At 43.1% G+C, this 27,405-nt stretch overlaps 1 protein-coding gene and 1 pseudogene across 1 annotated transcript; one reads left to right on the forward strand and one right to left on the reverse strand.

The window, feature by feature from the left end:
* Nucleotides 1–7,333: 7,333 nt before the first annotated feature.
* chst2a (carbohydrate (N-acetylglucosamine-6-O) sulfotransferase 2a) lies at nt 7,334–9,530 on the forward strand. The gene has a single exon (XM_048254270.1). It carries the CDS (start codon nt 7,875–7,877, stop codon nt 9,264–9,266), a length of 1,392 nt encoding a protein of 463 aa, XP_048110227.1. The 5' UTR covers nt 7,334–7,874; the 3' UTR covers nt 9,267–9,530.
* A 13,963-nt stretch (nt 9,531–23,493) lies between these two features.
* Nucleotides 23,494–26,307, reverse strand: LOC125293621 (annotated as a pseudogene).
* Nucleotides 26,308–27,405: the final 1,098 nt, after the last annotated feature.

The following is a 27,405-nucleotide window of genomic DNA, read 5'->3' on the forward strand; positions in this document are numbered from 1 at the left end:
CTCCCTTGGGCAGAGATGTGAGAGTGCAGAGGAGACCTTTGATCCCAACAGTGAATGTGGGTGGTGCTGGATCAGAGAAATATACAAGTTAAAGTTTAACATTTGGACGTCCACTGCTGGGTCATCAGCTGTCTTCATGCCTCACTCACCTGACAGGTAAACGGCCACCTGCAGAGCTGGACTGATTGAAAATAATTTGAGCAGACCTCTCAAGAGACACACGCATTTCAATGACTTCACACGCTCACACGCCACACATGGCATTTCTCACTCCGAAAAATTATTAACTTGCCCGCACATAAATTTCTAAGGGCTATATTTTACAAACATGTCACACAACGTTGCTGTCTGTGCGCTCATTCAGCTCAGAGAGCAGCTGTTCAGTAACTAACCTATCGGCCAATCAGAAAATAGGATTTCTCAACCAACCTGTGGGTCCGCAACGTGGAGACTGCTGGTCCGCAGAGTCGTGGAGTGAAATTAGGCCCGGTGCCTCGTCTGATAACTTGCTGCGCAGTTGATCAAGATACCGCGGACCGACAAAAAAAGAAAACAAACGTTTCTGCTATCGATGTCATTACAACATGGAGCCATACAATAAAGTTGTGGTATGAGCGTTCATTCAATGCAGGCGTCTGCGCGAGAGAAACTGAAACTAATCGATAGCCTACTTTCAAAGCTCCGCTTCAACCTGTTGAATGCTATTTAATTGTTTAACGACACTTAATGGAACAACATTGATTTTTGGAACTTAAATAGAAACAGAACAGAGACTGTATAATACTAGCACTGAGTATGGTATAGTCAAATTTGAATATAATATGGCCAAAAGCTATTGTAGCCTTCTTTCTATCTGTTAAAGATAAACAGAACAGTGATTTTTTTGGCGAGCAAAAAAGCTGGTATTGTGTTTCCTGAATCCTTACATTTAGGCATTCAAATTAAACTTCATTAAAAACAATGTATGATGCGTGCATGAGGGAAACATCCCAAAACAATAGCACCCATATAATTGTTGCTGTTTTGAGAAGTATTTCTTTTCTTATGCAAGCATCATGCAACCATGCAAAAGCAATAATACTAATTATATCTTACATTAGTAAAGCAGTCCTCTGATGTGCATGTCACAAAATATTTAAAGGGACCGTATGTAGGATTTTGGCCAAAACTGGTACTACAATCACTTTCAAAATACTGTAGAGCGGTGTACAGTACACCGCAGATGTGGTAACTAGAGCAGAGCTGGCAACCCAGATGCCGAAACACTACTGACTTTGTGATTACTAGATAGGTGGAGGGTGGCGGATCAGGCTAAAACACAAATATTTAATCAGTTGAGGGCTGCAACTTCACTTTTTTTAATGAGGATATCCTGGCCGGACTACTGTTGTCAGTGATATAAGTATTTGAAATTAGCATGATTTCCTAATGTCTAGTGACAAATCAGGGCCATTTTATGATTAATTTAATTTAATTTCTTACATACGGTTCCTTTAAGTGAAAGTGCATGTATAACAATATAGGCATAATAATGATTGTGATAATGATAATGACAATTTGATTTGGAGGGAGTGGGGTTGGGTACGTGTAGATGAGCCCTATGACCCCAAAGTCTGCCATGACTGGGCCTCAGGTCAAAGAAGTTTGAGAAAGGCTGGTCTACATAACCTCAGCCATCAGATTGAGGTTTGCAGTGATGCGCCTGAAGGCACGGGTTGAGGACCCAGTCAGTTACGTCACAATATGTACATTTGTTTAAATTCATACCTACGTAATCACCATGACCAAAATTGTACACATTTTGGCTGTTACTGCAAACAAGAATATTTTAATATTTTTAAGGATGGCCTCATGACTGACATTGAACCACAGTGCTTTAAATGGGAGCCCCCAGTAGCAGTCATCAAGGCATCAAAATCTGCCACAAACACTTACAACACACAACATCACTCATAAACACACACACACACACACACACACACACACACACACACACACACACACACACACACACACACACACACACACACACACACACACGGACAGAACCACCATCAAGAGACCATTTTGGGGCTAAATGTGCTTTTTCTCATTTGGTTGTTTTCTGTTTGTTTAGAGCAGAATGAGCCACTGCTGTTCTAAGGGCCCATTTGGGTGAAATTATTATTATAATTTATGTTATTATTATTTATTATTATTTACTATAGGGTTCTAGAATAAATAAAACAGTGTTTGAAATAATGGAATTTGCTCTCTCATGAAGCTGGGTCGATGGGACATGGGGAGGGTAGGTCTGTTGATTCCTGTAGCTGTATAATTTTATGGATGTGTGACTGAAACTCAGAACTTGAGTTCCATAGGGGTTCAGGGTTTAAAGGGTTAGCTTCAGACAGTTAGCATCCCAGTTAAAATGGCATCTGACATTTGCTAAAGTCTGCCTACATTTTTACAAACAAGTAAATTAGGTGCCATACCTGTCAACACAAAAAGTAAGCAGAAGGGGAGGCGGAAGTAAGCACACGTTGGACGTCATTTTTAAAGATGCAGTAGCAGCCCACTGAGTATGTTTTGGCTGAATGCTAGCCTATCATTGTCCATTGAAATGAACACTGTTGAGTTTTACACAATACCTCCATGGATACTATTACCTGTACAAATGAAGAAATGGGTGTTGCAAAATCCCTTAATACAAGGAATTTGAAATATTTGCAATATAATGGAATTTATTTGGATTTGCATATAATGGAATGTTTTAGGTACAGGGGTTCCATGCTCAGTTAGAAATAATCACTGGAACATATTGAGTTGTACAATGATGTAATGGCATAACCGACTGCTTTAAATTCCATCATTATTCCAATGATTATATTGATTTTAGTATCCTTGTTTCAGTCTCACCAAAGAATCGCCAAAACCAAATTAGCAGGTACATCATCCAGCCAGCTCTTAAGAATTCTAATGGAGCCAGCCAGCTCTTAAGTATTCTAGGAGAATTTATACATTTATGTATGTGCACAAGGTTAATCATTCCTGTGGAAGTGACATTTTTTTCTTTAGTGTTTGCAACCATGTTATAAAGCAATAATACATGCAAAGGATTTGACCCAGAACACATATTATGTGCATATAAGTCATCAAGACATATTACGTTTACTATCCACCATAAATGGAACGATTTATCAACCATTTATCAGTTGTTATAAAAACTGTTGCGGGTTGTTATGGTATCACACTGATTAACATGATGTGTGATGAAATGTTCTTCCTGTGTCAGCAATTACATTTTGGCTTTTGTTAATCTTTGAGACTCAGACAGGAGAGAAATAGATGTGGTTTGAGACTGTGAGATTACATTACTACATTAATACCTTAGTTACATTACTACATTTAACATTAGCTGTCCTGATCACACAAAACACTATCATAATTTACCTTAGCCTTACAATGACCAGATGGAAGATGTGATACAGGAAAGGGATGTCATATCTCTTCTTAAGACACACTTCACCATCAGATATGATCAGATACAACAGTAATGAACTCATTCACTGATAAGGGGTATGGAGGTCTTCTTTATGTGGGTGGTGGTACAACCCTTATGTTGCAGCAGTCAGTGGTTCTTTATGGTTTAGTAACATAAGCAGAAACTACACTGATGCGGTCCATATTTCACTGTGTCAAAGTCATACCAGAACTGAGCCAGACAAAATTTGAATGGTAGTCATCTATTTGCAGCTGCAGTGTAACTGGACGAAATGGATATTTGAGTTTGAGTCAAATGTACAATTTTGAGTCTAATGTGAAACAGATCACCAAAGTAATTCCAGGGGAAGGAACAATGATCTCTCCTCCACTACTCCTCTTTCATGGCAAAGTGTGAGTAATACGCTTATCTGAACATTGACTCTCAAGAAAAGAAACTACATCATAAAAAAAAAAACCATCAGACTCAAGACTTACCAATCACATTCAGTTAACAACACTTCCTGTTTCTAAACACAGTGGGAAGAATGTAAACAACTCAGGCTGTGTTCTAAACCGGTCGGGAGTAATCCATAGTGCAGCCAAGCTAACAGTCCAGCTCGCCTCCCCAGGTTGAAAATGAACGATTCTCTGGAGAGGGAATCCTTGTGGGCGAACAAGTGTAAGGGAGACGAAGGATCACTTCCACTGAAGCCCACGGCCATTTTACTGCAACCCAATCCAGCGCTGATTCACTCCTTCAGGAGACATTCAACAGGCCTCAGAGTCGTCACCAGTTACCCTGCATTATTGATTAGCCCGAAGACAGGATTGGGTTACCTGCGAGGGCCCCTGAGCAGGAAGTGGGTCACAAAAGGCACACTGCTCCCCTAGTTTCTACCCTTATCAAAAACTTGATCACTCAGCTGCCCACCTGTCTCAGGGATGGGGCCTTTGTTGTGGAAGTCATCTGTATGGCAAATTAGAGAATTGGTAGAATTGGTAATTCTCATTTGTAAGGCTAGGAGGGTTTCTGTTTTACCACAGTGGGATTTAGAATTATTTTGAACAAATGGAGGTCAGGTGCTTAGGCATGCAAAGCTGTTGGGCTGAGCTAATAATTGGTTGGCAGTACAAATGTTTCTTTTCTTCAGGGGCCAACAAAGGACAATGGACTCTGGAAGGTTGTAAGCACCTGACTCCACTCTCTCATGCAGGGACAAGCATTACAGTAGCTCATTTTTTGAGGAATGACATATATGAAAAGAATCATGGTAAAGTTATTGACTAAACACTGGGAAATAAATGGGGGAAATTGAAGTGGCAATATTCAGTGTTCCCAAAAGAAGTTTTGAGGAAATAGTTTTAAGATAGTACGGAGAGTTACGCACATGCTGTGAATACAAAGGTCAAAAGGGAAATCCTACTACGAGGAAGCTGAAATGAGGATTATGCACTATATCACCAATGGTGCCACTTCAAACTACACCATGAAGGACTGGCCAACTACAGATACTATTTCATATTTGTATTATTCAGTGTGAATTCTGCAGATGCCTCTATGTGTGGGTGACTTTCTAACAATGAGTCTATAGGTAAGAGAGTGTATATAGACAAAGGATGGAGAAGTGGTGATGGGAAGCGTTCCATTCATGCACATTCCTTTTTGTTGTCTATAATGATTGCAGGTGAGATGGTGTGTGTGAGAGAGTTCATGGTCTTGCTCATTTAAATGGAGATTAGATTGATAGTAGATATGAGTGAAATCAAAGTTCTGATTTTAACATTATGAAAAAAATCAGCTTAATAATTAAACTCATTCAACTGAGCTGACACTGATTAAAAACAAATTAACCACCTCCAAAAACCAGTGCACCATAGCTCCGAAGGAAAACTGAGCCCACTATACAGGTTTGGTGTTTAGGAGAAGATGTTTGCATAACAGTATGTGGAGAATGAGCTCCACTGCCCTCCTTGCCCCAGTGCCTCTTCCTGCCGTTCCATAAAAAGGCCTGAGGTCTAATGACTCACTTCTGGATGAGTCAGTGTAGAGAGGAGCAGCTAATGCGTCCACCCATGACAGGCTGCCAGAACACTCAAAGCACTAGGCCAAGCCCATAGGTCTCTCACTTTTTTTGCAGAGTGTTAAGAGTGTGTGTGCCTGCTTGGACAGTGACCAGCTGGAGAGGGCTTTAGAAAAACAGGCAGAGAGCCAGAGAAGAGATTCGTATAGGCTGTGTGTCGCCATGTGATCCCTGGCGCCAACCTGGTTTCCACTGCATTGCCTGTGTTGCAGCCACTCCATTTGCATAAATGTGCAAGGCAGGTCCGATGGTTAGTCATGTAGCATCAGTAAGAAATAGGTGTAGATTACACACACACACACACACTGCTGATGTTCAGACTGCCCAGTTCCCTGTGAGAGGTATTTTTATATTTTAATATTAACTCATCTGTGGTGCAGCCTAAGCAGACCCCAGAATAGGAAGGCAGCGCAGGCCAAGTACTCAGCAGGACTGACACAGGGGAGGGGTTTACAGAGCAATAGTGTGAGAGGAGAGATAGGGAGCGGGTCGGGGAAGTCAATTAGAAACACACTGAGGAACTACAGGGAGACAGGGAGGAGAAATGGAGGAGGATGGAGAGGGTGTGGGTGTGGGTGTGTGTGTGTGTGTGTGTGTGTGTGTGTGTGTGTGTGTGTGTGTGTGTGTGTGTGGGTGTGTGTGTGTGTGTGTTTGTGTGTGTGTGTGTGTCATGGAGGTGGGGGGTACGGGTGTTACTTGGTGTAAATGCGAACTCTAGGCCGTTCAAACTCACACGTATGGCAGTGAGCCAGCCTAATGCAACACTGGCATGAACCTCACACTAGTTTAATCTCTTTTCAAGGAGGCCCATGGAGCTACATAGTTCTCTCTCTCTCTCTTTCTCTCTTTCTCTCTCTCTTACACACACACACACACACACACACATAAACACACTTTCCAGTTTCATAGGTACTGAAAAACAATGTACTGCCACCAATTTTTGCAATAAAAAATCAATACACAATACACAAAAGTCACAAAATCAATATCTGTACTTGTACCTGGGACATACGGTGATTTGCAGTTATTCAATTTCCTGACTGTAGGTGGTGTGTGTTGGGGTTGTGTGGAGGTGGGGGTTGTAGAGCGTGGGAGAGAAAGAAAGAGAGAGAGAGAGAGAGAGAGAGAGAGAGAGAGAGAGAGAGAGAGAGAGAGAGAGAGACAGGAACATTACGACAGTAGGTGGCAGTCACATACAATATGAAAAAAGTGGTAAAAGATAAGAAGCCTCCATAGGAAGGGTGAGTTTAATAACTGTCTTATATAACCCCATTGAGAATCATAACATCAGCCTAATCTTATACAACTTTCATCCCCATAATAGATGCTTCTGAAATGCATCTGAAATGTGTAATTTTAAAAAAATTCTAAGTTAATATATAGGTTAATACTGCTGTTGTAGGCCTAGAGTAAAGTCTCTCTGTTATAAGTTAAAGTCCATCAGTGGGGGATTCCTTTCTCCCTTTATATTGCATCAAAATTAGATGGATATTCTAGATATGGTAATGCAAACATTTCATGCGAACATCGTGAGTTTACATAATATGCATGATCAATGCTATGGATGTGACATGACGGAAATGTTCAGAGCTCATCGGTGAAAGAAAGATACCAGGGATGTTTAAATGGTGCTGTATGTTGCAAAGGGACAGTCCCTCGAATAGTCACGACATTAGACAGACGTGCGAAAGGCCAATTACTTTCTTCGCCGCTTGACTGATTCCCGGGACTTCCAGCAATCACATCTTCAGGTGGGCGGGACTTTGTTTGGCCATGCTCTGATTGAATTCGCGCAGTTTCAATTAGTTTCAGTGGAAGGATGATATTATAGTCGGCGTCAGCCTCGATGGGCAGGGAATATTTCACTGAAGAGAAGGATCACAGTCACGTAATTGGGGAGTTATTATTATATCTCTAGTGCCAAATGGTGTCTGTCCGACGTAAACTGACATTTTTCCAAAGTCTGTGGGGTAAACTACCTCTTTGGTGGTGGTGCTGCTTTGTTTACCATAGAGTCTGTGCCGAGATGCATCAGCAAACTAGGGGATCCGAGGCGTTAATTCTCAGTAAGTACATTTTCACATAGATCTGTCGTTCTCCGACTGAGGCCTTAAATCCGAATGAGAACACTTGCGCAGTGCAGTACTTGTTTACGTTTTCAACCGGGTTTCGGAGGATTTGGCAGCTTATCACTTATTTCGTGAGTACCCACATCGATGGACTTGATGCAGACGTGTGCCTCCAGATGTAACACTGCAGCTGCTACACGGAATGCTACAGTGTTGCAAATCTAAACGTCACCAGACGATATAGTTACAGTCGTTTCAAATGAAAAACAAACCTTATCAACTCAAATTAACGCCACCATGGGAGAAAGATGTTGGATTCGGCAGGAAACCCAGAACCTACCGGAACAATACGAAGATCATAGCAAATCCCGGATTTGTTATGAAAGTGCTGCGCAAAAAGAGAATAATTATGTTACTCGCGTACTTTCTGCTTGTAGCCTTGACCATGTTGAACCTGGCTAACTACAAATGGACTAAAGAGCCACAACAGTGCAACCATCAAATGCAGAGCACGACTTTTCAGAGCAGGTCAGATATCCGTTTTCTTTACAAAGCCCCTCAAACCAGAAAAAGACAGCTGGTCTATGTTCTGACAACATGGCGATCTGGGTCGTCTTTTTTCGGAGAACTGTTCAATCAGAACCCCGATGTATTCTTCCTGTACGAACCCATGTGGCATATATGGCAGAAGCTCTACCCCGGTGATGCGGTGTCTCTCCAGGGGGCAGCCAGAGACATGCTGAACTCCCTGTACCGCTGTGATTTCTCGGTGTTTCAGCTGTACAATAGCCCAGGCGGCAAGAATGTAACTTCTCTTGGAGTCTTCGGTGCCACTCTCAATAAAGTCATGTGTTCTTTGCCTCTTTGCACAGCATACAGGAAAGATGTGGTGGGAATGGTTGATGACAAGGTGTGTAAAAAATGTCCCCCTCAGAGTCTCAGAATGTTGGAAGAGGAGTGCTTGAAATACAACACAATAGTAATCAAGGGAGTGCGCATCTTGGATGTCAATGTATTGGCTCCTTTAATGGAAGACCCCTCCTTCAATCTGAAGGTGATTCATTTGGTTAGAGACCCCAGGGCTGTTGCCAACTCAAGGATTAAATCTAGACATGGGTTGATTCGTGAAAATTTGCAGGTGGTACGCAGCAGGGACCCCAAACTTCACCGTATGCCATTTGCTGATCCAGGTCATAAGGCCAACAAAAAAGACGGCTCTGACTACCATTCTATTGGAGCTATGGAAGTGATATGTGACCGTACATCAAGAACTCTAAAAACAGCTATAAATCCACCCAACTGGTTTAAGGGGAAATACATGACTGTGCGTTATGAGGATTTAGTGGAAAATCCCATCAAAGCAGTAAGGAACATTTACCGCTTTGTCAATCTTTCAATAAATCATGACATTGAGTCTTTTGCCTTGAATATGACAAGTGGGACTACTTCATCTTCAAAGCCATTCATCGTTTCCTCCAGGAATGCAACGCAAGCTGCAAGTGCATGGAGGACTGTCCTCAGTTTCCAGCAAATTAGACAGGTGGAAGACTTTTGCCACCACTCCATGTCTTTGCTTGGATACATTCGTGTCCGAACATCTGGGGAGGCTAGAGATTTGAGTAAACCACTGCTGACAGTGCCCAAACTGTAACATTGTTGCCACCAAAGACAGCATGCAATTTCCATGTATTTAACTGTTGACGTTACTTACAACTTAATTGGTCCTTACAAAGGTGTTTGTAATGTGGGTACCCCCACATGCATTGCTGGAATGTATAGCTTGTTTCAATGCTATTGTAATTTTTTGGGACCTCCAGTGTTACTGAGATAAAAATATGTCTGATCACAAAAGAGTGAAAAGAAAACACTGATAAACATTTTGTTGAGTCTTATTCACACATACAACTTATTTATTAATGGCAGCATTTTAAAAGTTACTATTTACTAAGTGTTTATGGTATTTGATATGTGCTTTCTCTAGTGAAATATTTTTGGAGCTGTAATTCCAAGTATGTTCTGTTGCACTCAATGTTATACTTACTAACCTTTGGGTAACAATTATTAGTAACAAAGTTTGGCTACACTTTACTTGAAGGTATCTACATAAGAATGACATGACACTGTCATAACCCTAACACTAACCCTAACCCTAACTTGCTATGACAAAAACCAAATGACACTTTGACAGAAGTGTTATATATATATATACACATAAACGTTCATGACTTGTTTATAATGTGTATGACACGTTCATGACAGTGTCATGTTACTCTCAAACTTTGTTACTAGTAATTGTGCATCAAAATCAGTGCTGGTTTTAGCAAGGTACAAACAGTTACAACACTAAAATAGGATAGATAACAGATTTTATTTACTTTATTTACTGCCACACACAAAGTATGAGTTGCTTCAGTAATACCTAAAAAGGTAACCAAGGATTTCAATAGTATGCGAATATGCAGTATAAAACATTGACATTGTTTAATTAATAACAAGTTAGTGGTAACTTGGTAAACCTTTTTTACTTTTTTCTTTTAAACAGTCTTGGAGTGCTTGTGTTGAAGTTTCTTCCATGGTTGTCTAATGTAGGTTGCATACATTTAGGTTGACATCACATCTGAGGTGAAAAGACCATCAAGTACAGTCCAAGTATCACCACAATTTACTTCTGTGAGAAACTCTCTAAAGTACTCTCTAAAGGCTAAAGGAAAGCACACACCCCACATATGTGCACCAGATAGAAGATTTGATGATGGTGATGGTGAAGAAGTGAAGCATGTTTACTAGGGACATACTCTGATTAAGATTCCAAATAATGTGTGTGTGTGTGTGTGTGTGTGTGTGTTTCAAAAAGGAGCATGGTGTGTGAGAGAGAGTCTGAGGATACGAGATAGAGGCAGCCAGCTCTTTCTGTTCCAGAAATAGCAGCTGTGGACCCCGGCTGTGGAGATAGAGGCAGAAAGGCTCCCATAGTTTCTCTGAGGTCAGGTAATGTCAAGGTCACGGGGTCAGTGCCTGTGTATGGAGGAAATCTACTGATAAAATCCCTCCTGTGTACCGTCTCTGAGCTTTGGCTTGCCTTGGATGGAAATGCTCACTGGGATGCAGCAGTATCAGCTGAGTGAAAGAGGTAGTGAAGGAGGCCACTGTGTAATGTTGTAGATGCTGTTTAAATTGACAAAATGACATGATCGTTTAAGCCCAATAACATCCTACAGATTTAGTTCCAGGACCTGTGGTGTACTTTGTATTGCGTGTCTCGGTGAGGGTCGGAGAGGAGAGGTGCTGTTCCTTCTGGTAAGGAGGACTGGTGTTTGTGCACCTTTGGCTCTTGTGGTAGTGTAACGGTAGCCAGCTGGTCCGTAGCTGTGCAGTATGTACATTGATAAACCTCCCTCCCGATGCCATAAGAGTCGTGCCAGTGAGAGAGCTAGCAGCTTGGGCTTTTAGCCCGATTGCTAGCATGCTCGATTTCCAATGTGCTGCTGTTTGTGGGTTTGAGTCTGGGCGAGTGCAGGGTGGAGGCGCGTAATCCACACAACACAGGTTACACTAGTTTGCTGCAGGATCTCAACATTCTCAGATCTGACTCAGCACAAATGGCCTTTAAGCTATGCCATGCCAACATTATGTCATACTGGTCCATATTACTCTTGGGGCTTCAGCTACCCTGGCAATTTGTGCAGAATGGTTGGGAACCTGATCATTTGTCCCAAGCTTTAACCCTTCGACATCGTCCATGACAATCAGATGGAGTTTGTTTTGTGCCGTCTGATTAGATATTGGATATGTGTTTGGTATAAGGCAGTCTGTGACAAAACAATTGTGAATAGGGTTATTCTGCCTATACATGTACCCATTTCTTTTGGTGTTCTGTGTGTGCACAATGGTGATATTTTTGTTGAAATGACTTAGCAATAAGTTGATGTTTATGATATACTTTTTGGAAACACTTTCAAGCTTAACATACTGTAAAGATGTAAAGACGTTAGCCAACTTTCAGTCCCCATCTGATTTTTTGTTGAGAACACATGGATACGTAAGGGATAATGTATAGAACGCCGGTCATTATTGGGAAAATAAGTCCCGACAGGGCGAACCGGACCCCGACGCGCATCGGAGGGGTCTTGTTCCGCCCTGAAGGGACTTATCCGTTACCGTCTCCCACTATCTGCTTATGATTCAGCTTTCCTTGAACCTAGTAATTAGACAGCTTTACCCTGACCGAAAATCGTAGTATGCCATTAAAAATTTATGAAAAGCCTATCAGCAAGCTCTATGATTATAGATCAGAGAGGTGGGGGCGTACTTGCACATATTGTATTAGGAAAAAATATTCTCTCATAACGTTTCCCTGTGTATTCATCTGTATACTTTACAGTGTTTGTTGATGTTTTTCTCAGTTATCATTTCTCAAATCATCCTTAACATTTTTAAGATAGTGAGTGCATTTCTCTAAACAATTCTTATGCCCAGCACCATCATATGGATTACCCCCCCAAAATGCTTAGTGTATGTTTTAGTGAATAATTATTTAAATTAATAGTCAGTCACACCAAAATGAAAGTCCTTTTTTGTATGGTATGTAACCAAGACAGTCAAAATACATAGTCATGTAATGCAATTCAATATGGAATTATTATATCCTGTAGTGTTTTTCATCATTTCCAAATGTGTTTTTTTACTGTATCTCTTTCACTCACTAGAATTTATCACCATACCAGATTATTGGATTGGTGTTAGATTGAATTGGATTGGTCTAGTCCTTGGTCCACACTCAAATATGTTGCCAAAATGAAAAACAAAAAGAAGAATTTTGAACCTGACTTTATTCAGTGTTAGAATTTCTGAAATCTAAGCAAATGATTGCATATTTCATTAGATAATGGCTCAGTATACATAATATTTCAGAAAACTGACCAAATGACCACATACAGTATGCAATAATGCAGCATACTGCATCTATATAAAAACCTTTCCATTGTTATGAATATGTCTACTGAGAATCGCCTGGTACTACTAGCCAAATGATGTCCGAAGGCCTTTTAGCTGTGTAATCTGATAGTTCTATCTATCTATTTACACACCTCCCTGTGGTCACTCCAACCGATAGAATCAGATAGAATGACACAAAAACAGTATAAAATAGTACTGTTAGACATTATTCATAAAAATAAAATAGAAGTGAACATATCATGTGTTCATGAATTTTTACATAAAATGGCAGGAACTGATTTCACCCGCCATGCACATTTGGTCGTCCCCAATGTTGACTCCATGGCTACAGCCTTGGGTCAAAAAGCATTATACTGGTTCCTTGTTGAAAAAAACAAAACATTTAGATATTAGTTTATTGCTTGAGACTCACACATGCAAAACTTTTGAACCAGAACATGAAAGTGTTGAATGGGCTGTGATGGCATCATCTGCACACTGAAGATGGATGACGGTGGCTATTTACATGACCAACTATCACATTATATCATGTTACGTAATGTCCAAGACACAATAGTTAGCTGCATACACTATGTCTCTTTTTCTCTTTTCCTTTCCTATTGTGCTGCTTGGTAGAATGACATCTGATAAGAATAGTTTAAGCCCAGTTTTAGCCCTTAAACCAGGCAGACACTGTACTTTTTTCTGTTACATATGACATGGTAACTCACACTACATTTCAATCCGACAAAATTGCTGTGCTCACACTCATATGTTTGAACTTCTCGCAGCCGACAAAAATGTCTGACATGGCAGAAATCCAGTCTAATCAAACCAGAGCAGGAATTATTTTTTGCCTTCTAATCAGGCATTGTGAGCCTACTCAAACTACACCACAAATTGGACAGGAATTCTGCCTGATTCAAAACTTTATCAGGTCCGACTGATTCGGTGATAAAAACAGGCCAAAATCGCACCGTGTCTGCTTGGCACTAGGGCTGGTATGTCTTGTTGCGAGACTCCACTTGTTCCCAAGGAAAACCCAACAAATAAGGTGAAGCTCCCTTTCACTCTCCCTTTCACTTTTGACATACTGTATCAGGGCTGAGATTTCACAAGATTGACTCATCTGCCCACAAAGGTAATCGAAAAAAAAACACAGCTGGGCAAAAATAAATGAGAGGTGAAGTCAGTTAATTATTGAACAACATGGCCTTGGCACATCTTGGTCAGATACTGTAGATGTTATGCATATTTTATGGAATAGGAGAGGCCTTGTAAGGCTATGGGAGGTGAAACCAGCTCACTTCAGTGCAGCTTCAGCCTGCAGACCCCCAGCATCCTAAAGGATATGCTTGCTTTTTGCTTTTTCCTTTAACATTCGCATACATTTGCGCACACATCTATATGTGTAAGTACTGTATATATACTCTTTTGATCCCGTGAGGGAAATTTGGTCTCTGCATTTATCCCAATCCGTGAATTAGTGAAACACACAGCACACAGTGAACACACAGTGAGGTGAAGCACACACTAATCCCGGCGCAGTGAGCTGCCTGCAACAACAGCGGCGCTCGGGGAGCAGTGAGAACACTACGCAAGTTACTGGAGAACTCTGCTAGAGGGCAGACAATAGTATTCTGACCCAGAGTCATAAATAAAGCCAGTCTTGGCTGCTCATGTGCCTATACTACCAGTTTAGCGGAACAGGCCATGTTTTTTTGAGGACGTGCACAATGGAGGCGGGATACATGTTGCAGCCTTGATGCGTACTGTATGTGTGTACTCGTTGTTACAAGCAGGTATATCCTTGGCCTTTCTGAAAATGAGCGCATCCCTTCAGCTGAAAGCTGGTTAATCAGGGGTGTCAGCATCATGCCGGTGGATGGTGGCAGGCAGCCGCTCTGAAGTCAAAGCATCTTTCAACAGGGATGGTGCCCTGTAATCAACAGCTCTTAGTCTTTTGCACACGTCTGCACACCGGGCGGCTCAAGGGAGCAAATGCCTTTCGTTGCTCTTCTGTCTGTTGCTTTGATGAGGGCCAAATGGAGCCCATCTATCCCTTAGCCTTTGTGCTGGTAGGCACTGAACAAAAGGAAGCAACTGCTCTTAGCAACTGCAGTGAAAAACCTGGTCTCAGGGCCATTTCCTCCCTACTACAGACTTTAAAAAGGCAAACATTATATTTCCTTTATTTTGTATCTCCCCTCCTCTCTCTCTCTTGTGTTTTCAAGTGCTTTATTGGCATGACAAAAGAGAGTTTGTATTGCCAAAGCAGTCATTACTCTGCAGTCATCTCTCCTGCTCTCCAAACTGATATAATCCTTTAAAAATAACACCACTTAGCATGAAAGGCTGTGTTCCTTCTTTTCATAATGAAGAACCAGGTGCCATCTGTATCTGTACTATCAACCCCCACCCTCGGCCTCAAAATTAACACCAGGCCTGAGAGAGGAGAAGCACTCCTTTTCTGTTTCATGAATTATTGCACTCCTTACCTCTTCAGATCCTCTCTCTCTCTCTCATGCATGCTCTGTCTCTCTCTCTCTACCTCCGCCTCGTTCTCTCCTCCCTGTGTTGACATCTGAAACTGAGCATTCAGTGGAGGTTTCGACACTGCTTAAAGGCCACAGACAGGTCACAGGGCAGCGAGTACAGGCGGCTGGGTGTGTGTGTGTCTGTATGTGTGTATTTACAGTGTGTGTGTGTCTGTACGTGTGTATTTATGTGTGTGTGTGTGTGTGTGTGTGTGTGTGTGTGTGTGCACGTGTGCACATGTGTGTGTGTGTGTGTAGCAGCAGCAGGGGAGGGGGAGAGAATGGATGGTTTTAATTGCCTTGGCTGACACAGGCCACACTCAGGGGATGGATGGTTATTGGGAGGCTGCTGAGTGATGCTGCCTGTTTGTTCACTGCAGGAGAGAGAGAGAGAGAGGAGGGGGGGGGGCGTAGGAATGGTAAGCAAGTGAGAGGGTTGGGGAAGAGAGAGGGAAAGAGAGAGCTTCCTGGCATTGCTGGGGTATGTGCCAATAAACAAACATTTTGCTGTCTGCTCAGTGGCTCGCTGGGAATTAATGACACTCAGAGAGAGGGCATGACACAGTAAATACCAGCAAATATCCTTCAAATACCACAGCTCATGTGTGGCTCAAGTGTAAAGCTCAACAAATTTGACTGTGCAGGTTAAAGCTGTAGACATCATCCTTTGAATAAACAAACTCAACTATGTGGTAACTATGTGCGCTGCTTTAGAGACCCAAATGAACTTACTGTAAGCTACATACTAGGGTTGCTGTTTCTTGTCTATCACACATAAAGTGTATGGGTGTGAACACAGGAACTCTACACATGGAACCTGATGCAAACATCAGTCTGTGAGGTAAAGGTGACGTGTAAAATACAGACTCAACACAAACCATTTCAGCTCCTCCATGTTTGCACTCCTCATTACAGCTGGAGGTGTGGTGTTAAATACTGGAGAACTGAAGTGGCCAGTGAGAATGGGAATGAGCTTTGCCTTGCTAGATGCCTCTTGAGATTGATAAGTGCTTACGTAGGCCTGACTGAGCTTGTTGAGGAACTCCAGGCCTGCCCCTGGCACGTTCCCAGAGCATTGTGTGAATGCTGTCAGAATACGTTCACACACATTCTCATCAGCCCCATGCTCCACACACACACACACACGCTTGGTGGGAGAAAGAGTGGCTTGATAAATGTTTGATCTAAATCTGTCTTAGGCGGCCCTCTCCCTAATTTTACGATGAGATGAGGAGCAGCAGGAATTCTGAGACCCCTAGTGTAAGTAAGAGCAGTACCTCTTCTCTAGTCTCTCACTGATGCTTGTGCTGGGTAACAGTATGGCAGCATTAGGGGAAATGTTCTGTCACTGAAAGAAAATGTATGTTGTGGAAATTTTTAGCATTCAAAGTTCAAGAAATCAAAGGGTAATGATGAAGTACTTTGGATGATCTAAGGACTTGGTAGTGTCCTATCTCTGGAGGCATGGTTAAAGAAATGTATTCTATGTTTCTCACATCAGTGCTTTAAGCATTTGTTGCTCGTTTCCATTCACACCACGGCCTTATTCTGTCTAGAGTTTGTTTATGTAGCATAGGCCAGTGGGTCCAGATCTGTGCAATGGTTGAGCCTCATCCCCTGATGCCTAAAGAAATGTTGTGTACTACCCAACCAGGGGGTCAGGATTCTGAGGGTTAGCTTTAGCTAGTTAGCAGCCACCATCTTTAAAATGGTGTCCCTCAAGTGCTTACTTCCACCCACATAGCTAATTCAACCAAAAATATACTCAGTGACCCTCAAACACAAACGTGGCTAGGCCACCAACCTGAGCCCTACTGTCCAACAGCCAATCTACATGCACGACTTCATTTGAGGCCGTAGGTAATGTGGCACCTAATTGGCGTGTTTGTCAAAATGTGGGCAGACATGGCACATGTTAGATGCCCTTTTTAAAGATGGTGACAAATCTGAAATATTAAAGGCCACTGTTGAAATATTACTGTATAGGCTGCTGCATTATTAGTTGTGCATTATTTTTAATGTAGAGAGGTATTTTGACACCATGGCATGGCTTCAACATAGCGTAGAAGTAGTACAGAATGTTAATCTCTCTCTTAATCTTTGTGTGTGTGTTATTTTTTCTTTGCAGTGAGATAGATATCTGACTATATGGCAGCCCTTTTGGGAGACATGGGAGTCCTGACCTAATTACTGGTTATTATCAGGTTCCTCTCTGGGGATGAGAACCAGTCTCACTGGGCCTAGGAACGCAGAGGATGGCAGAGGGATCACATTCCTTGTTATGGTTTTCATATATTAATTAATTAATAATTTCAATATTATTGTTCTGGGGATTATTGTCTCTGACAACAGTCAAAGTTGAAGCCCTGACTGAAAAGCTCTGCCTTGGCTTCCTTCCTGAGTGCTTCAATTGAGAGGATAAAGGGGGTCAGGCCAGCAGCCAGTCTGGGAGTAGGTGACCTGGAAATGAGTGGGAAAGTAGGGAAGAGAGCTGGCTGTGAGATTAATTATCAGTGTGGAACACAGGAAAAAGTCACAATGAGCCTCCGATGGAGTATCAAGGCTCTTTCAGTATAGTTATATTACATTACAATATACAACATATTCATCTTTTTTGTAGCGTGCAGTAATCACTGCCAGTGCCATCTGTAACAATGGTGGGGCTGGATGAATGCTTGTGCTTCAGTAAATCCACAGTTCTCCTGGGATATGACAATTCTATTCTGAACACAATGGCTCTATATTGTCACCCATTTTTTTGCCTGTGCTAGATCTCTTTGTTGGAGAACATGGCGCATCAAAGCGGATACTGCCATACACTACCATCAACTACATGCAAAGTAAGGTACTGGCACCACACTGGGTCCTTTAAATTGGAGTACAAACCCATCTCATCAGATCTGGAGGCTTTTTGTAGACATCACCACAGAATTGTTCATAGGACTGCAACACAGTTTGGATTAGGAAAAGGATTTTAATGCTTATAAGGTATGCATGCATACATACATACATACATACATACATACATACATACATACAGTATTATGGTATTGCTTAGATGTCCAAAAGCAATACTCAAATTCAGTATGATGAGAAATATTCAGCTCATAAAAGAGTGTTTCTATATGGAAACTACATATTTTGAACTATAGAATCACCGGGGATGACAATTTGAAGTTGATAAGATCAGCACAAAGGTGAACAATTGTACCATTAAGCGCCAAGTCACAAGACCAACCAAGGAGTTTTAATAAGTGTATATGGTCCCCTTTGATCATTTTACTACATGGTTATAGAGTGAAGGGAGACCCGAACACAAAACTGTGATCGCGTGACTGTGCTCCTTTAGCAGATAATACAATTAAACGTGTGAACCCAAGAGGATAGACGCTGAAAAGCTTGTTTGTATCTGTATCTCTTCTTTATTCATGTGTGTCCTTTGAGTTTGTGATTGAGGCCATGCGCCTGACAGCCAGGTATTTACCCTGAGGGCCCTGTGTTAGTGTTTGCCTGATGTTGTGAGTATAGCTCACACCAGTGCAGAGGGCCGTTCATTGAGAGAAATTTGATGGATTAACATGTGACTTTAAGACTAAAGGCAGTTCAGTATAGTGCAGAGGAGAGGCACGGTTGCACACACACATACTCTCTCTCTGTCTCTTGTCTGCCTGTCTGTCTGTCTCTCTCTCTCTCTCTCTCTCTCTCTCTCTCAGGACATCAGGAGTCTGTCTCTGTTTGTCTCCCTTGTTCAGGTAAGCCAGATCACTCACTCTCACTCACTAACTCACACACACACACACACACACACACACACACACACACACACACACACACACACACACACACACACACACACTTATCTCTGTACTTTCCTCTCGTAAGCAAGTCAAGGCAGCTGGGTTATTTAAAGCTGTGCTGAGGCCTCTCGCTCTGTGCCCTGGCTTAATCATGCAGAGCGAGGCCGAGGCACGTGGGACGTGATCCTGGCAATTAGGCGCCAGGCACCCCTCTGCCCTGGACCCCCCTCCCTCCCATCTTATTGGATTGCCATTTAGTGCCTCCTCCACCTCTGCTGCCACCACCCTACCCCTGACCACCCCACCACCTCCCCCGGCAGGAGGATAATGAGTGTGGATTGCTGGCCGTAGATGTGGGAGGCTTCTGGCATGCTGCTGCGCCTCAGCTGGATGTAAGACAGCCCTTCCATCCTCCAGCAAGATCTTCATCTCTCTCCCTCTCCCTCTCTCTCTCTCTCTTTCATTCACATATTCTCTCAGTTCAATTAAATTTAAGTGAACTTTATTGCCATTATCTTTTTTGTTTAATTGTAAGGGAAACACAATTAAACACAATGTTTAAATACAGAAAACAAAGAATAGGCAAACAAACATCTGAGATTAACAAACCTATATGTTTGTGTCTACATGTGTGCCTCTCTCATGCTCTCTCTCTCTTGCAGACACTCTCACTTTCTCTATCACTATGTCTTTCATTCTTATTTTCATACTCTCTTACATTCTCTCTTGCCTCTCTATCTGTCTCACTGTCTGTCTGTCTCACTTATCTGTCTCACTTATCTGTCCATCTCTCTCTTCTGCTTTCACCACACAACTGCATGGCTAACAGGCAGCCACTCTCCCCACTAAGCAGCTCATCCATGTAAAAGTAATCAATAAGCCACTACCAGGAGAGTAGGTAATGGCATAATGCATTTGGAGCGTACAGCATGGAACGGAAAAAAGGCTAGTGTTTCACAATTGTCTGTATGGCAGAACCATTCCCGTTAGTATGTAGTTGTAATAGTCAGGTATAGTGACCTCAGCTCTGGTTTCCAAAGCCAGAAAGAAATAAAATATTGTTTAATGTTACAGTTGATGGATGCATGCAACGTCTTAGAAATAAACACTTGCAGTGGAAATGTTGACAGTATGGAATTGGAATACACAGTATGCTAATAGGATGTGCTGTTTGCTTTAAGATTTTATTTTGGTAATGTTTTCTGACCGTGGTTTACATCTGTTATGTAACAGAGCAGCATGTTCTTTGTTCACCTATTTCTCTGTCCCACTCTGTTATTAGTTCAGGCAAGCTCTCTCACTGGTCAGAGAAAGGTCCACATGGTACGTGCTAGGACTGAGAATGATTCAAGTAAAGTTTTCTTCATGTCTGAGGAAGAGAGGTATTCACAGTGCTGGTAATGGTATCATTCACAAACAAACCTCGTCCTCTTGTCTAAATGGCCTGTAAGTGTCTAGACCTTGCATAAGCTCATTTAGACAACATAAAAAAACAAATGTGTTTGGCTGCTGTGTCTGTTCACTTCTCTCTTACCTGCTCTCTTAGTGCTTGTTGTTGTTTTTGTGTGAGCTCTTTGGAATCATGACATACAATACCGGCAAATAGAAACTCACACATAATGTATTTGAATGAGCTGTGGGGTACAGTCAATTTTTTCAGTCTTTGTTTACTGTGAAATAGCTGCTCAGATCCATCTAATCAGTATAGCTCTCCACAATGGACAGTGGATAACTTAATCAGAATGTCGAAGAAAGCTAGAGAATGCCACTGACGGAGGAATAGTGAAAGAGGAAAAGACGGAGGAGGAGGCAGAGAAAAAACAGAGGAAGATGAGAGTGCTTACCAAGACAAAGCTGTCTCATTCTGCTGTTCTCACTCTGTGTGTCCATCTACAGCATGCCATTCTCTGGGTTGGGTGTATATGAGTGTGAACCTTTGTTGCGTCTTTGCCATGTGACTCTATAAAGGTGCCGAATTGTGTAATTGTGTGTGCGTGTGTGTATGTGTGTGTGTGTGTATGTATGTGTGTGTATGTATGTGTGTGTATGTACAGTGTGTGTGTGTGTATGTGTGTGTGTGTGTGTGTGTGTGTGTGTATGTATGTGTGTGTATGTACAGTATGTGTGTGTGTGTGTGTACGTGTGTAGGTGTGTGTACATCGTGTGTGTACATCGTGTGTGTGTGTGTGTGCACATGCATTCTGTATGTGTTCATGGTGCATACTGCATGTGTGTGCAGGAGAGTGTGTATACGGCTTGTTATGGCTTGTTTCTAAGCTGCATCCTCCTGCGACCCGGTAATTCCCCTGGCCCTTCGTCACACTGCCCTTGACCCATCTTTGCTCTCTGGGGCTGGAAAGGTGTCAGCTGTTGCCATGGTGCCACTCCACCCCAGCCTGCTGCCACATATGCACGACTACACGCCTGGATCAAACGCTTCGGAAGCATTTTATCACCTGACACAAAGGATTGCCTGGATCAAAAGCTCAAGTTTCAACCAGTCAACCAATTCCTAGTCTGGTACAGGGGCACGCCAGGATCAAATGTTCAGGAACCAGTTTATACTTTATACGTTTGGTTTACGGCTGGAGCATCAACGGGCCATTCCCCTCTGATCCCTGGGTGTGAGTAGTATGCATGGCAAAGCTCCTTGCATAATTGAGACAGCTCTGTGAATAAAGTTTTAATAAGGGGAAGAACTCTAGTGTACCCTCAGGATATGCCTTTGTTCTCTCTCTCTCTCTGTTTGTCTTTCTCTGTTTCTCTTTTGGGTGGTGCATGTTAGTGCATGAGAAAACCGCAATAGAAGGTCAAAATTAAAAGGTAGAGTTGCGACAATGGGTGTTCAAAATTCGTTAAGGTCACGTGGTTCATGTAAACTTCAAAAAGTTCCCGGAAGTGATTGACAATGGATTAGAATGCATTAAATAAGCTACTGTTCAATGAGAGACAGAGCCACACTTTTGGGTAATTGACAGACAATAAATGCATTGATATACAATATTTATAACACAGTGTAATTATTGTGTAAACTGTGTAGTTATCCTACCATTACAACAATATTAAATTAAAGCAACACCAAAGAACTTTTCCTCTGTCGCACGCACTATTTGTTTATCCAGCACCAGCTTTGCAAATAACAATGTCCACAGACAATGTAAAATATGTTGCATGATTTTATGAAAGTAGGATGTATTGCGACATCAGATGCAAGTCAAATTTATAGTTTCTCATGTCTCATTCCATCGAACTACAGATCCGCTACCCGATCCGGCAAACTTACATAGTGCGTGCGGTTATAGCCGATAGAGGGCCGCGAAGCGAATGCAGAATGTGCCGTTCACCCTATTACGAGTTGATGAACCACTGAAACGATTTTCGAAACATTATTTTAATGGTGCTTTCTATTTGTCTTGTAAATCATCGTACACCCACTCGTACAACATGTACGAATGAGTGGCTATAGGAACGCGTTTCTCTCGAGCCACGAGGGGCATTAGCAGGAGGCTAGTCATTGTTATTGTTTTGTGCTACATGTAGCCTCTAGCTAAACGGCTAGAAAACAAATTGTTACATTGTATTGCAGGCACAGCAAAACCGTGCAATACATGAATTGGCGACCGGATTGAAGCAGCAATGTAATCTAGTGTGTAAGAGCATTACATCAACATTAACATGACCAACACAGTACATATGCAAAAATGCATGTCATCTCATCTCAACTATGGGCGCAGCCATGTTTGTTGTAAGGTCGTACGTCCACCTTGGGGTACCCTCAAGTACTCCGAGGTAAAGTGGGCGTGCCTGCCCAAAATGCCGCAAGAAAGCTGGGTAATTTACACTTTCCAACTCGGGCGGCGGATTTACGAGACAAATAGAAAGTACGGTAAGGTACAAAAAACTCGGTGTTGCTTTAAATTCCAGACCGTAGCCTGCTAAATATCGGAAGGTGACCTTTTTTTCCCTTTTCCGTATGTGTCACTTAATATTGATTTCTGTACAAAACCAAGACGGGAGATTCTTTAGAAAACACAATAGCACCCACCCCATAAGTGTAACCTAGGCCTATCTAAATTATCGTTATAAAAAAAATGACCTAGTACGTGACTCAAGAGCTGTAAACAGTGTTTTTGAGACTGCGTGTAGCCTACAAAAGCGCATGGAGATTTTAATTTTGCAACGAGAAACTGTAACATTAACTTGTTTGAGTTTTCTCCCCAACGTTTTCTCTGGTAGTTCTTCACTGATCTGAGATAATGAGCGAACTACCTTAAGTAGCTCGCGTCTCGGGAGAATAAAAAAAAAGGTTTAAAAGTTTTCTAACATCTCTCCACTGTAATGGTGGGCATGTTAAGTTAACCATAGCATTACATTACATTACATTACATTACATTTGGCTGACGCTTTTTAACCAAAGCGACTAACAACATGGTAAACAGTAAGTTTTAGAACAATTCTCACAATTTTAGGACAGTTTAAAAAACATTAGAGTACAGTAAGAATAAGTCGCCGGTGAGTGCTGTTTTTAACAGTTACTTGTCAGTTTAAAACGGCTGGTGAGTGCTAGGATCAGTAAGACTTGTTGTAAGTGTTGCTATGAGAGTAGATGTTCTCTAAAGAGCTGGGTCTTCAGGAGTTTTTTGAAAGTGGAAAAGGCCCTTGTCCCTGCCCTTGTAGGAACTGGCAGTGTGTTCCACCAACGAGGAACAACAGATGAGAAAAGTTTGGATTGGCTTGAGCGCACCGGTGGTAGAGCTAGGCGCCGTTAGATCAGAGGGGCGCAGCGGTCTGGAGGTAGTGTAAGTCTGTATGAGGGCATTCAAGTAGGTGGGAGCAGAGCCGGAGACTACTTTGTAGGCAAGCGTTAGAGACTTGAATTTGATGCGGGCCGCCATAGGTAGCCAGTGTAGCTGGATGAGCAGCGGGGTAACATGTGCCCTTTTGGGTTGGTTGTAGACCAGGCGCGCCGCCGCATTCTGGATCATCTGAAGTGGTTTCACTGCGCAGGCTGGGAGACCTGTCAGGAGGGCATTGCAGTAGTCGAGTCGTGAGATGACTATTGCCTGAACCAGAAGTTGGGTAGCATCTTGAGTCAAGTAAGTCCTGATTTTCCGTATGTTGTAGAGTGCAAAGCGGCATGACCGGGCGACTGAGGCAACATGATCTGAGAAGTTTAGTTGGTTGTCAAGAACAACTCCTAGATTTCTTGCAGTCCTGGTCGGTGAAACAGACAGGGAGTCAAATTTGATGTTGATGTCGTGGTGTATGGTAGGTTTAGCTGGGATGACCAGCAGTTCAGTCTTTGAGAGGTTCAGCTGGAGGTGGTGTGCCTTCATCCATGTAGCTATGTCTGAAAGGCAATCCGAGATCCGTGCTGAAACCAGGGGGTCGTCAGGTGGAAAGGACAGATAGAGCTGTGTGTCGTGTGCATAGCAGTGGTATGAGAAGCCGCGGCGAACGGATAATCTGTCCCAAGGAGGTGGTGTAGATAGCAAAGAGGAGGGGGCCCAGCACTGAGCCCTGGGGACCCTGTGGTGAGATGGTGAGGTGCGGATAGCTGACCAAGCCATGATAACGTTAAACGAAGCGTCCTGTGAGGTAGGATTCAAACCAGGAGAGAGCAGAACGGAGATTCCCATGTCAGCGAAAGTATAGAGAGAAGGATACGGTGGTTAACCGTGTCAAAGGCAGCCGATAAGTCAAGCAGAATGAGTACTGATGACCGGCGGTCGCCCTGGCTTCTTTAAGGCTTCTGTTACAGACAGCAGAGCCGTTTCGGTAGAGTGGCCGCTTTTTGAACCCAGACTGATTTGGATCCAGAAGATTGTTCTGTGAAAGGAAGTCAGAGACCTGTTTGGAGACTGCTCGTTCAATGCCTTTGGATAGGAAAAGGCAGTAGTGAGACAGGGCGGTAGTTCTCGACTTGAGCAGGGTTGAGAGAAGCTTTCTTAAATAACGGTGTTACCGGGCCATTTTGAGCGCTGTTGGAAATGTGCCGGAGGTTAGCGAGGCATTGATCACATGTGTGATAGCTGGGCGATGGTCGGGCTGATGGACTGAAGTAGGCTCGTAGGTATAGGGTCCAGCGAGCATGTGGTAGGGCGGCTGCATGTCAGGAGTCTGGACACTTCACTCTCGGAGAGAGGCGTGAATGCTGAAAAAAAAAAAAGATGTTCCAGCAGTCCCTAGAGGTTGTAGGAGTCGCGGTATCTGAGTCAGATCGTTGAGTGGGCATGTAGAGAATTGACTGCTGATTGCCGCCACTTTGTTTGTAAAAAATGAGGCGAGGGTATCTGCAGTAAGGCTGGATGGAGGAGGAGGCAGCTGAGGGTTGAGTAGCGATTTGAAGGTTGAGAAAAGTTTTCGAAAGTGTCTGTAGCTGTTGATTTTGTCATGGTAGAAAGCAGTCTTAGCAGCAGTGATGCTGGCTGAGAAGGAGGTCAGGAGTGTCTGGTAGTTTTTGAGGTCGTCAGCTAGTTTGGATTTGTGCCATTTCCTCTCCAGCGGCTCTGAGTTTGGTGCGCAAGCGATCGGAGGGTATCATTTAGCCATGGATGAGAATGTTTGGATCGAGCTGGCCTTGTGGTAAGAGGGCACAACTCGTCTAGACACGAGGTCAGTGTGGAGCAGAGCCGAGTCAGTGGCTTCATTAACCTCCAGAGAGGAGAAGGTGTTGAGTGGAGGTAGACCGGAGGCAACCACAGAGGAGAAGTGTGTTGGAGACAGGTTCGGATGTTGCGGGCGAACGTGACCATCGGCTGAGGAGCCGGAGGCTGTTCTGACAGGCTGACGTTGAACTGGATGAAGAAGTGGTCAGAAAGATGGAGAGGCGTCACCATGAGGGTGTCTGTGCTGCAGTTCAGTGAAGATCAAGTCAAGCTCTTTGCCAGCTTTGTGAGTCGGTGGGCTTTGAACCAGTTCGAGGTCAAAGGAGTGGACCAGGGCCAAAAAGTCCGCTGAGCCTGGGGTATCTAAGTGGATGTTCATATCACGAGAACAAAAAGCGGACAGTCATGCTCAGGGATGGAGGATAGCAGAGTGTCAAGTTCGTCAATAAAGTCGCCCTAGTTGGCCTGGAGGGCGGTAGATGACCAGCACGTAGAGTTTTGCTGGGGCGATCACTGTGATGGCATGGAATTGAATGAGACATATTTGTTTGAAGGCAGTAGCGGGGTGAATTTCCATTTGTTGGAGATCAGCAGGCCCGTCCGCCTCCTCGTCCAGATAGGCGAGGGTGTGGGATAGTGTAAGGTTAGTGGAGAGTGCAGCCGGGGGGTGGCAGTGTTCTCTGGTTTGATCCAAGTCTCAGTGAGAGCAAAGGAGTTCCAATGAAAGGTGGTTGGCATAGCCAGCTATGAAGTCGGGTTTTGTTGACTGCGGATTGACAGTTCCACAAGCCCATGGAGAAGGAGGTTTCTGTCGGTGAGGACCGTTTAAGTTCCTGGAGGTGAAGGGGATTTCTGCCCCTTTTGACATGATGCCGTTTTCTGCAATGGCCGGTGATAACAGATATGGTGGAACGGCACATTTTTGCCTTTGTCGGTGCCTGTGCTCGGTGAACTTGCACAGGTAAACTTGCTCGTCTTGATGGTGTCCGTCTTAAACGAGGCGGGCTGCAACGAGGTCTGCCGCTTATGCTGCCGCTTCAGCAGCAGCCACTATTTTTATTCTGCTAGGAATTGCATGCAGCTGTCCTCCTGTCTCACTAATGATGCATCAGCGTGACCGCCCTCTGACGTTCGCACAGCTTAGATTGTTCAAAGGGTGTTAATTACTGTCAACTGAAAGTCCGGCTCGCTCACACCGACCCGAAACTCACAGTTTCAAGTAGCCTCCTCCCTCAGCTGTTCCCAAACGCCCAGAGTCCAATTCTAACAATTGGAGAGGATTTGGCCAGTAGTAGCCTATGTGTTCTTGCTTTCTCTCTCCCAACTCACTGCAGTTGTTGTCGTAGCATTACCTACTGTACACAAACCCCATGGTAATGCGATCGAGTGACCAACATAACATATAAAACGTGATAGTCCTTGATAAATAACCAGGCTATGAACTCATAAACAACAGCATTTTGTCACCGTTTGTCATTCACCATGCTGTGAATACAGCATTAAGATGCTAGGCTAAAGAGCTTGAGATTCAGAGAACCTGCATGATTGTGCTCATCCTGTAAGAAAATAGCAATTTGATCAGTGATCATGCATCATATCAGCGCAAGCTTGGTTTGAAACTGGTTTCTGGGGATGGGGTTTACACGATCCTTCACTGGGCTAGTGCCTGCTGTGTTGACCGTGCTGATGCTGTTGCAGCTCCCTCAAATCTATATAGGTTCTCATGCATATTAGGCTAGCTTGCCAATGAAAATGAATGCAACATAAAAAATAAAAAAAACTGTAGGCTACTGCTCCTAACTGAAGAAACGTTTACGTTACTGTCAGGAAATTATTATTAGCATTGTATAACAATTTGTGTAAGCAGAAATATTGTTGTGCTGAGTTCTAAGAACAGAGTTCAAGTTAAATGT

This window comes from Alosa alosa, chromosome 1 (genome assembly GCF_017589495.1).
Source record: "Alosa alosa isolate M-15738 ecotype Scorff River chromosome 1, AALO_Geno_1.1, whole genome shotgun sequence".
Taxonomy (NCBI): domain Eukaryota; kingdom Metazoa; phylum Chordata; class Actinopteri; order Clupeiformes; family Clupeidae; genus Alosa; species Alosa alosa.

What these genes read in the sequence shown, in the direction of transcription:
- chst2a (XM_048254270.1), top strand. Translation starts at nt 7,875, where the DNA reads ATGAAAAACAAACCTTATCAACTCAAATTAACGCCACCATGGGAGAAA.